The sequence below is a fragment of the Petromyzon marinus genome, chromosome 20 (genome assembly GCF_048934315.1).
Source record: "Petromyzon marinus isolate PM22_M1 ecotype Great Lakes invasive population chromosome 20, UKy_Petmar_22M1.pri1.0, whole genome shotgun sequence".
Classification (NCBI taxonomy): Eukaryota; Metazoa; Chordata; class Hyperoartia; order Petromyzontiformes; family Petromyzontidae; genus Petromyzon; species Petromyzon marinus.
The window spans coordinates 8,077,456-8,089,469 of record NC_133686.1 but is presented as its reverse complement, the minus strand read 5'-3'; the positions used below and the strand labels follow the sequence as shown (position 1 = coordinate 8,089,469).

Below are 12,014 nucleotides of genomic sequence, written 5' to 3'. Positions count from 1 at the left end.
GAGAGGGCCCCCTCGTGATTGGCACATCTCTCTGCTCTGTTTCCAGTCAGCCCCCGCACCCGAACCCCCACCCCCAGCGCTGCCCTCTACGCATCCCACCCAGCCGCTTCTCCGACTCCGCCGCTTTCCCCGCCGACGCCAGTGACTCTGCAAAGAGGCTCAAGGTCAGCAGCAGGAGTGATGGCGATGTCCGCGGTTTCAGCCAAGCGAAATCATTGACGTTGCCCGATTAGCACGGTCGGCTACGTTACTGCGCGAAAGAAGTTGCACATACGTATACCATATTCTTTGGGTCTTTCGGTAAAGTCACGTGGATTGGTTTAAAAAAAAAACTATGACGTTTCGATTGCAAAACACAAGCGACCGTCATTAGGTCGCTTGTGTTTTGCGATCGAAATGTCGTTTTTTTTTTAACCAATCTATGTGATCTTCTTTGGTTCTTTCGGTAAAGTCACCAAAGAAGATGAATCCTTGCAGTCACGAAAGCTTTAAATCGAAATTCAATCTATGTGACTTTACTGAAAGACTCAAAGAATATTAATTCCTGTAGTCACGAAAGCTTCCATTCAAGATACATAAACCATTTAAAGCTTTCGTGACTGCAAGGATTCATATTCTTTGGTTCTTTCGGTAAGGTCACGTAGACTTTACCGAAAGAACCAAAGAAGATACATACACCACTTGAAAAAAATGGCGTCTTGCCCGAATGAGCATTGAGACAGTGCTCATCTCCCATTTCAACCCCTGTGCCAGTGGTGCAGATTCCACATTTTCATTATGGGGGCGAGTCTATTCATTGGACGACCACTGATGGACTTACTCACACAGTGGTACCTATTATATCGCCCCTGCGGGGACGATGGGCTGAGTCAACCGCCAGCCAGGAATTTGAACTTTCAACCTTCTCCTTGCGAGCTGCTCGCTCGACCGCTGTGCTACCACCCGGTGCCACACTATGCTGGTAATGCCGCATCGCGGTGGCAAGACGTTAGCTACCTCGCCTGGTATACAGGAGGTCGTGAGTTAAATCTCAACCCTGACGCCTGTATATTTGGAGTTTGCATGTTCTCCCTGTGGTCGCGTGGATCTTTCCTCGGGTCCTCCGGTTTTTCCCTCCACATTTAGAAACATACGCTTCGAGAATTTGGCTGCTATACATTTCCACATGATGATACGCCACTTTGTTGAGCTATAATTTGTGGCCAGATCACGTTGGAAAAAGAGCTATATATCTCGGTGTGCCTTACGTGGTAAATACATATTTTTATAGTTTTTAGTTTATAGCATCATTACAAATCAATTTTTTTTTTATTTGAAAAGTTATCCAAGTGAAGGATAGTGGCATTTCAACTGAAAATTAACCGGTAATCAATCCTAGAAATGTAATAAAAAAAAAATCAAGTCTGTTACATCAGAAGCCCTTTGACTCACCTGGAAAATTTGCTTTAAGGAGAAAAGGGCTCTCCTTAGTTCCCGGCCTGTAGAATTGTACAGCTTTTCTGCAGGACACAAAGCAACAACACAACAATCCATTATAACTTAACGGATGATTGAATGATATTGTGTGCATAAAGAATTAGCGTACAATGTTATTACAATTCAGAAAAGGAGACGTTCGGTGTATGATCATCCGGTAGTACTGTTGTTGCAATAAATGGATGCTTCTTGGAACGACTTTCTCCCCATCGTATTTTAAATAGCATGGCATCTGCGGTTCGTTTTGTGTGTTTTTGTATGTGCAATGTAGTACAAGGCTTGTGTAATAATAATTACAAATGAGAATTCACGGCCCTTTATCAGTCCGCTGCTGTCCTGCTCATGGTGGGCAGGGGGGGGGAGGGGCTTTGTGTTTAGTTTGTTGGCCTTCCCCCCCACCGCACCTCCGCACCTCCGATTAGTACGGTTGGCTACGTACGGTGCGAAAGAAGTTCAACGTACATACGTACAGTGCCGGATTATCCTAGTAGCAAAAGTAGCTACACATGTAGTATCTACGGGCCCCGCACTTTCAAGGGCCACGCGCTAAATGCTTTCAAGCTGTCAATTCCGGTTCAGTGATTCTGCACTTGCTCTATTACTATAGCACTATACCGCCTTCAACTTTTATGAACGACTGGGTGTTTAAGGTTAGCGATTTGTCGTATTATCTGGCTGTATAGCAAATGAAAAAATACAATTACTTTATTATGCAAGTAAAATATTTGTGTTTTAATATTTAAAAAAAAATTCATGTAGGGCCCCTTTATCACATATGCTACAGGCCCTGCACTAGCTTAATCCGGCACTGCATACATACATGCCTAACCAGGCTGTTCAGTGCAGGTCGGTGGAAAAGGGTTGCCAAGGATTGGTTCAGATACCACTCAATGTTAGCCAGGGAAGGGCATTGAACCAGGAGCCGCCAGATTCATAGCAGCAACGAGCCGACCACTTCTCCACCACTCCACTCCCAAGCGCAAGATTTACTGCACTTAATGATGATGTTTTTTCCCCCCTCCGACAATGAAAGAGTGGCTGCGACGAGACAAATGGATGTTTGTTTTAGCGTCTCCACCTCTCGCATCAAGCGCTCATCAACTGTGAGGCTTTTATCTCCAGACAGCCGCCTCGCCCGGCTTTGTGTCTCTGATCGCACCTTCTCCTCAACACGTGCGAGCCATCAACGGCAGCGCCGTCGTCGCTGTCCATTCATCGTGCGCACTTCTTCTGTGCGAGTCTCTCGCGCGGAAATTTCGCACGCGCGAGACGAACCCGCTGGGCGTTGCTCATTTGACCACAACTAGGGCTGCACGATCAATCGATTTCAAATCGAAGTCGCGAATTTGAAACAATGCGATTAAGCAAATCTTATTGGAATTGTTTTATTTTTTTATTCTTACAATTTTTATTTTTATTTAACTTAACAATCGTTCAATGTTTGATTGTTTTATTTCAATTAAAACATTTTCGTAAATACATGTTGGAAGCAATTAATATCTTTTAAGTTCTCATCCTTGCATTAGAATAGGTAGAGCAGTTCATATTTTGATGGTATCACGTGGCAATGCTCCATCACGTGTTTTAAATCTATTACACAGTGAATATTGAACTGAAGCTTGACTTCAAAAAAATGTAATCGCGAATCAAATCGCAATCGCAATATCGGTCAGAAAAATCGCAATTAGATATTTTTACCCAAACCGTTCAGCCCTCACTACAAACAACACAGCTGGGTCACGGCGTGGAAGGGGTTTTTTTTTCTCCCCTTCGTGTCGCGGTGACACGAAGCGGCCTCTCGAGCTCGCGACCCGCCGAGGGCTCTCGGCCACAGTGCGGCCCGAGGCTGCCGATCCTCGCGCTGCCTCGATCGGCACGAGATCGGAAGCTTGGGTCGCGAACGCTCGAAGTGACAAAAGCCAAGCTAGATGTTGCTCGCCGCTCGCCGCTCGCCGCTCGCCGCCGCCGCCGCTGCTGTTGCTCAAAAGCAACAGCAGCCTTTAAGAAAACATAACCCCTAAGTGCATTTAAGGAGGAATAAAGGTGGGGTGGGGTGGGGGAACAACGAAGGCTCTATGTGTTAAGCTGTATGAGGCTATTTGTACAGAAAATTCCCAATTGCTCTGCGGCCCAGTACCTCTTGTTTTGAGGAATGTGGGTGTTGGCGTGGCTGGAATACTTTTCTGCGGCGGCAAGGCCACCACCTGACTTAGTTTTCAATTAAGTTGCATTTTTCCCATTCCGCCCGTCAGAGAATCCTTTTCTTGCCAACGCAGTAATTGCTGCCGAAAGCCAAAGGATAGGATCACCAAATAATGCGGCAAAGAGTCTGCGCATTTTTCTTCTGATTAATTCCAATCACGGGCTGATTACAGCAAATCAAGTAAAAAGTATAACCAAGAAGCGCCCTGAGAAGCCTTTTGATTTCTTGGCTTCTTACAAACCAAAAGCAAAAGACCCTTATACTTTCCAGGTCATTGAAACTTTCCTGAGAAACATTACTATTATTACCTAATTGCACACACCACTAACAGAATGTTTCCCTGAAACAATGTGTCCGCTAAGATGAGAGAGGTTCAGAGAATGCTCGAAGGCAAGAGTAAAAATAAACTCTGGCAAGAATGGCTTTCATTTAAGACAATTATACACTTTTGGATCAGTGTTTGAGGTTCATTTTCACAAACGTAGCTTTTATGCCTCAAGAAATGTACACATCTGCTTTCGTACAATATCCTGCATGAGACATCAGCACGTTATTATACAAACTATATATGTGTACTCTATTTTATATAGAAATGTTTTGAGTTTCTTTTTTTTTAATCCTGTTTTTTTTATCAGCATGCATCGTGAGATTATATTCTATTCTTGTACATGGCCTAATGTTCAGAAGCTAAACGCCAATGTTGAGGCATGCGAGCCATGAGAGGGCTTCAGGACAGAGTTTTTGTAGTTTTGCTGCTCCTCCATTGAAGGGGTGCAGACAATGCGTTTATTATAAGAGCAGGTTACTTTGCATGTTTTGCCACAAGTACGTGTGGTTAATGCAGAATTGATGCCTTGCACAAGGTGTCCATTTGGTGTTTGGACATCTTAACACCTGTTTTATTGCCATGAAGGGTAAAAACCTATTCTTATTTTTCATCATTTTTTGACACTGGCAAGATAGGTCCCATAGACGCAGTGGTTTACTGTTGGCGAAATATCCTGAGATGAAATAACCATCTCGCAGAAGAGTGAATGTGCTCCCTGGGTAAGAGAATGACTGGACAGTTTATTTCACAAGACTTCTGGAATATCCTGAATGTGCCATTTTAATTGCTTACACATTAAGTGGCTCACTCTCTCGCCTACTCTGACGTGAGATCGTCACATGATGGTCAATCCGATATAAATAAAAAAAATGCTTCTCACAACTGGAAGTCAGCCAAATTAAAATGTTAAACCAATTGTCATTTATTTTCATCCAATCTATGGTCACCAGGCTGAGACCATCAACGCACTACACTCAAGACCTCAGTTTAATCGTGGGTTGCCACCCAAGTTCGACCCGAAATCTCAGCAATAGCAGCTCAGCACTTCTCCTCCTTGTTCTGGTGCACTGATAAAAAAAACAATTCAGAGTTAAGCAAAATGCAACCACTCATTTTATGCAGTTCTGTGTGGTCCACCATTGCATGTTTCTTTGCTCGTTTTCACAATCTCCACCCGATGTAATACTGAACTTGCAGATCCCTTTAGCTCTCTGTGTTTAGATCTAAACTGCACTGCATGTATCTACTGTATGTTCAACTTCCTTTGCACCGTACGTAGCCAATCGTGCTGTTCTGTCGTCAATTATTAAGCCAGGTTGCTCTTGCAAAAGATACTCAAATTTTCAATGGAATCTCCGAGAGTAAAATACAGTCAGTATTTATGATCGTCGATACATTGTCCGAGGCCCTCCAAGGTAATTTCCCCTGTGAATATGAATCATTCTCAGTTCCACTGTAGGGATACTGCCATGGTGTGTGTGATGGTTGGCACAATGGACTTGTAATCTAGAGGGTGACGGTTCAAACTCCCAGTGTAGGAGATGAAAGAAAGAATGGGAAAGTTTCTTAAATCTCCCCGCCTCTGTTTACCCAACATTAAAACATGGTTAGTCATTTGGCAGGAATTGTGTGGTAGAGTAGAGTGTGGGTCCTCCCTCCTCTTAGAAAATGTCTGTCCAATGTGGAAGAGGAGGCCATGTACCCTTTAAAGGGGGCTCTCTAAAGCTTCCTCGAGTGGAGGCCCTTCCCGAAGCAAAGGCATCAACAAGCAATTTCAAGGCTGCACCTTTAACTTTTACCACCATTAAATACTTCAATATGAGGTCAACTGCATTCGTTTCACAGTGTTCAATTTGAACCGACTGTAACGGGCACAGACGGTGTTAACACTGCCAGAGGTAACACTTGAGCTATCCCCAGTGAGCCAGAGAAAAACACTTGTTGAAAAAAAAATATTGAGTTGACACACTTTACTGCCTTGTAACAACACATGGTGCATTATTACACGTTTGCCATAAAGGTACCCAAATAGCACTAAAACATTTCGCTGTATTAATTCCTGCACGTATGCACATGCAACTTTTTTTCATAATCCATGTATTTGTGTAGTATTGTGCCTTGCCATGCCATGAATACTTTCTCCAGAATTTTTGAATTTAAACAAACTGCAAATCAACCTAAAATACAAAACAGCTTCTTGGGTTTTCGTTTTTAACCCGCATAGAAAATAAACATTCACTTGCATGAAACTTTTCCTTCCAAACAAAACTTCAGCATTTAAATAATAATCCCCATGAAAGTCTACAGGTGCCTCAGATTCATGTGGAATTCTTTAAAGGTTCTGCTTTCGGGTGGTATTAGCGAATTTTCTCGCACATATGAACACGTAGCAATTTTGATGTATTTTTAAAACCGGTGAAAATGTAAATATTTTAATCCACTTAAGAGACGTGTTAGATAACTATGAACTCTGTTGTTGTTGTTCACATTAAGAGCACTTCCAATTTTAACATGAACCAAGTATGCATTCAGACTATATAGATATATGGAAGTTGTTGTTAATAACATATCTAACACTGATGGATTTATTGATCATGAAGGATACCTGACATGCCTCATATGATCCAATGAGCATTTCGCAAATCACATAACGTTCCGTTGGATTGTTTCGTGATAAATTTATTGCAAAAACAAATAAGAATCTTTCACAAGACTTTATAATTGTCTCATTTCTATTGGCCACAACTTATTAACACAATGTGCTCATTTGTGTTGCAGTTCATGAGCAGTGGAGATGATCGAGCAACCGTCTCTCTTTGCTCCCTATCAACAAACACCACATGTTGACACCGATACGCGACAAGCCGACGATTAAACTTAGATGAGCCGCTCAGACACACACACACACGCACACACGCACAGCTCAAATTGGAAATGATGCTCAATCCACGCAGAGGCGTCAGCATAAAATGATGCCCAGACGCCCAATCCTGTCAAAGCCGGCGATGGTTCGAGACAATTCCCATCCTGAATTCTTTTCAACTCCTTGCCAAAACACAGGCGAAGGCTTTTTTTTTCCCTGTTCCTTTTCATAAAAAAGAGGATCATTGGCATCCAACGAAATGTTTCCTTTCCAACATTTTTTTCTAATTGAAGCACTCTACACGTCTGCAGGCTTTGTGCTACCTAAACTGGACTACTTTTTTTATTTACCAGGAAAAGCCCACTACTGAGCACACGGCTCTTTTGCAGAAGCGACCTGGCCACAAATGATAGCTCAACAAAGTGGCTCATCACGTGGAAATGTAGAGCAGCCAAATACACCGTAAACGGATGTTGACTCTAAATGGGGAGGGAAAAACCGGAGGACCCGGAGAAAAATACACACGACCATGGGAGGGAGATAAAGAGAGAGAACACGCAAACTCCAAATATAAAGCAGGCGCCAGGGTCGGGATCGAACCCACGACCTCCTGCGTCGCAGGAACGCTCCGCGGGCGCTGCGGCGCCGTGCGGCCATCGTGGCGCGTCTCACAGAACTCGCGCGACGGGGTGGGGGGTGGGGGGGGCAGCACCAGCGCAGAGATGCGGCGGTGATCGCGCGCCGCGCCAGCGGACGCAAGATGGACTACAGCCACACGAGCACGGGAAGGAGGCGAGCAAAAAAAAATCAGCTCCCTAAAATGGGAAAATATTCACAAAGCGGTGGACGGAGAGTATAGTTCATGGGCCGTCAACCAAAATAAAAAAAAAGAAGAGCCACTTTATGTTCGAATTCCGTAAAAAAAAAAAACCCTCTACATTTCAATAGCCGCCAATGCGTGTGAATACGAGTCGGCGGTCCTCAATAAACAACGCCACGAAATCAGTTGTTAAAGAGCCGCATGCGGCTCCGGAGCCGCAGTTCGCCGACCCTTGGCACAGCTAATGGTTCAATTACGGGGTTTCCGTTTTGGGTGCTTCTAAAATCGATCTACAAAACCGTCACCGCATTGCGGATTGCGCAAGCGCCCCGTCATCTTTGCTCGCGCTGTGCCCGAGTACCGGTCGAAGTGCGGCCCCGCAAATTGTTTTTGCCTGCGAAATTGCTGGCGGAAGAGTCTCCGCTCGTAGGAGCTCTTGAGAGCCCCTCTGTGTGGCATAGTTGGCCTACTCCTCCAAGCTGCTAAAAGTCTAGGAAGAGGTGGAAGTAGCCACACTTAATACTACCATCATGCACGACTCGCCAATCGACTAACCATGCCATGCATTCATTGTGGGGGAGGCTCTCAGACAGGAACAATCACCGTCTCGTTGTTGTTGTTGTTTGGTTATCTCGGCAAATACGGCGTTGACTTCTCATGCGGTGCACAATATAAAATCGCATCTCCATACCCCCGCGCCCTTGGTGGCGCAGCACAATGCTTCCCATGAACTTGGCAGTGGCATCGTAGACAGGTTTATTGCACTCTGGTTAAGGAGTTGTGTTATTCGCGCCATGCTTATCGATGGAGGATGAAGTACGAGATTACCATTTATGGACATGCCAATCGGTACGCCGACACCAAGGTGTGCAAATAATTACTGCTGAGGAATTACACAATTTAAGCAACTGAATCGATTGTCACCATCGTGACCCGGGAGTGCCAAAACCTCCACAACTCCGAAACCAGAAGGCCTATGAAGACGGGCGATGTCACTGAGCCCGATACGCACGCCAAATATGGAAATAAAAAACACACGCAAAACACCCATAACAAAAGGGGGGCTTGCTGGGGATTTGTGCGTGGCAACGGCTGTTTATCGCTTGTTTTGAAAGTACATCAGGATGCTGGTCTGGTCATTTCCCAGCACGTTCTGCTTCTTACGGGGGCGGCCACCCCCCTTGTCTTTGGGAGCGAGACCACTTGGAGTAAACGGCGCACCAGGCGCTCTCTTGGTACGGCCGGCGGTCACGGTCGTGCTGGCGGGATCGACATCGTCGTCCTCATCGTCGCTCCCAGCGTCGCCCTCCCGCAGGACAGGGTGGTGGTACCAGCGATGCTCCCAGAAAAAAAAACCTTAACCTATGCCCGGCCCACCAATATTTTGCGGTGACCCGGGCTACCGCCGATCGATTCAACCGCATTCACTTCTTTTTTCTTCTCGAATTACAGCGGCCTTATTGAGTTGCACATGGTTCATCTGTCGTCAGGCCTAAGGGGCCGTTCATAAATGACGTCACGCGATTTTGGACGATTTTTTACCCCCCCTCCCCCCTCTCGTCACACGGCGTCAGAAAAAGTCAGACCCCCCCATCAAATATGACGTCACAAAGTTCTGCCCCCCCCCCCCAAAAAAACCATATTTCCATTTTGAAAATAAAACATGCTTCAAATCGCTTTAAACTATTGTCATTGTAGTGCGTATTTAATGTGGCGCTGCACTCTGATGTTGTAGGAGTGTTGTTATAACAATTCTATATTTATTTAAAGTTGCGCATTTTGATGTGACGTCACATTTCTCAAACCCCCCCCCCTCGTCACACATCGTCTCAAATGTCTGACCCCCCCCACCACCCCCCAGGTGTGTTACCGGTGACGGTAAGCGCACCGTATCTGCAACCCAGAGGTCGCCAGTTTGGTCTCTCAACACGGCGATTGAACGAAAATTTACGAGTTTCTGAAATCCTCCTGTCTCTGTCGACAAAGCAATAAAGATGGGTATACACCACAGTTTAGCCAATCGACCTGTCGTGCACGATATGGGGAAATGTGGGGGGGGTGGGGGGGGGTTACTCCTGCCATTTCCAAGATGTCTCGCCAGCGTGAGAGAGTAGGTCGAATGCTCTCTGGGGGCGCTCCATACAGCTCCCAAGGGTCACTGATGCTGACACAAAAATTGAAGGGCCTACGCTGAGCCGCACCCAGCACATCTGTAGCAAGGCCATGCACACACTCCGATGGGAAAATGGACTAATTACAGGGAAATGTATTGTACACACAAAGGCCACGACACCAGCAATTTTCAATGATGTTATGGAGCCTTGAATGTGCCCGAGCCAGAAGACAGGATGTTCCATCAATCAAGGATGGTATGCTTAATTGACAGTGTTTCCACAGCGCATTATCTGGACGGCCGCCGAGGTAACTGCCTGAAAGGGTCACAAAAATAGAGGGCTCCATAGTTTCAGGCAATCACGATAAACCTCTAGGTGACCCAGCTAAGAGCCCGTCCATCACCGTACGAATGGCGAACTAAAGAGATGCCTCGGTAAGCATCCCGGTGCATAAAACTGGCATCTCGATTGTCTGTGCATAGTATTTATCGGAACGTGATGACCCTCGAGCACTGGAACAATATTTCTTCAGAAGTATTAAAAGGGAGCACATGAAATAATTCAGGAAACTAGTACACGGCTTTATAGGAGCAGCTGTGAACTAGGGGCATAAATGGAAACGGAATAGAAGAATTAGAAAAAGTAGGAAAACTAAAAATAGCCGGATGAACGGCAAACGTCGACATGAAGCCACATGTGTAGGGGCTGAGAACACATTCTTGCTCTTATATCGTCAGTCGGCTATCATCTAACCGGCGACAGGGATGAGCCAGATGAACAGCGGCATTCTCGACTGTTTATCCAACCGTGCCTTTTAATTCTCTCGATTCATATATAAATATGGGGATGTCTGTTTCGCATGGAACGGGAAGAAGAAGAAGAAGCGACCACCTCCAGCGTGGCCAGACGCTCGGAACGCACGTGTTCCCCCGGCAGACTCCCAGATGCAAACCCCCACCGCAGCCTGGCACCAACCCCGGCAAGAAATCGCCACCGTACGCTCAGCACACAGCCCCCGCAGTCGCGAGCGAAGAGCTCGGTGATGCACCGAAGGCTGTAACAAACAAATGCCTCTCTCGCAAAGACCGCATACTTAACTCCTTTCCTGGCCACCCGCACTGAGACTTGACTGTATTTACATTTTTTTGCCCCACTGTTTGTGACGTGAAACAGCTGCGTGGAAAATGGAGCGCTCCTCACGCTGCAACACGCAGGTCTTTGCCGACGACGGAGAGCCACGGCAGTACAGGCCTGGAGATGGCAGTTGGCCACCGAATCCAACCGCACTCAACTTGTGCACATTTTTTCCAAAATAACGAAACCCTCGGCCGCACGTAATAAATGCAGCGGCGCGTTATTTTTTTTATTTCGCGATTACAGCTTTTTTCTTCTTTGGTTCTTTCGGTAAAGTCACGTAGAATGAGAATACCAGACAGTCTCGTCCCTTCACCTGATGAAGGCCGCTTGTGTTGTGGCCGAAACGTCGTGAGAATATTATTGTGTTATTTTATTTTATCAATTTATTATTTTATTCTCATTCTACGTGACTTTACCGAAAGAACCAAAGAAGATGAATCATTGCAGTCACGAAAGCTTTAAATCGAAAGATTACAGCTTTTCTGCGTTTTTTTTATATTTTGAAATGGCCATTTTTTTTGTTATGGGCAGCCATTTATTTTTTTATTTACATTTTTTTTTAAATCGACAAAAAAATCCCTGACCTCTCCATAATTCCCATGCGTGCTGCAAAGCTTAAAACTGGGCTAAGAAGAGCATAAGTCTGTGTATGGACAATACGTCTTTATTCGTGGCCCTAAGGAAACAACAACTCACACAAAGGCTAGACTGTGGGAAGAATACTGTGGGCAAGTCCATGGCTTGGCAGTGAGTTGTTACGCACGCCCTCCACGGACGCCGCTCTTTTTATTTTGTTCCGCTTTTATTTTTTCTTAAAAGGTAGAAACCATTTCGTTCGCTCTGCCACCAAGGGGCCGTGCTTGACCCACGACCAAGGCACGGACGCGACGCGGACAATCGCCCGGGTGTTTAATCGCAGATTGTAAATGTCGTTCGCGTTCTGCAGCTAAAGGTTAAAGTGATGCAGCACAAAGGCTCACTGACGCTCGTTTATTTATACCGGGGCCTTGTCGTTAAATGAGCGGGCACTGTTGGTGCCGCTCAAGGGCAGGACAAGCGAGGGGGTTGAAGCT

General features: G+C 45.7%; 1 protein-coding gene across 8 annotated transcripts in view; it reads right to left on the bottom strand.

Moving 5' to 3' along the window:
- LOC116944038 (FH1/FH2 domain-containing protein 3-like) overlaps positions 1 to 12,014 on the bottom strand; it is a 174,099-nt gene that overhangs the window by 89,974 nt on the left and 72,111 nt on the right. For all 8 annotated transcript variants that reach the window (XM_076068281.1, XM_076068283.1, XM_076068284.1 and 5 more), the window contains exon 4: positions 1,432 to 1,499. In XM_076068281.1, coding sequence (XP_075924396.1) covers positions 1,432 to 1,499 — 68 coding nt within the window. The remainder of the gene's footprint in view (positions 1 to 1,431; positions 1,500 to 12,014) is intronic.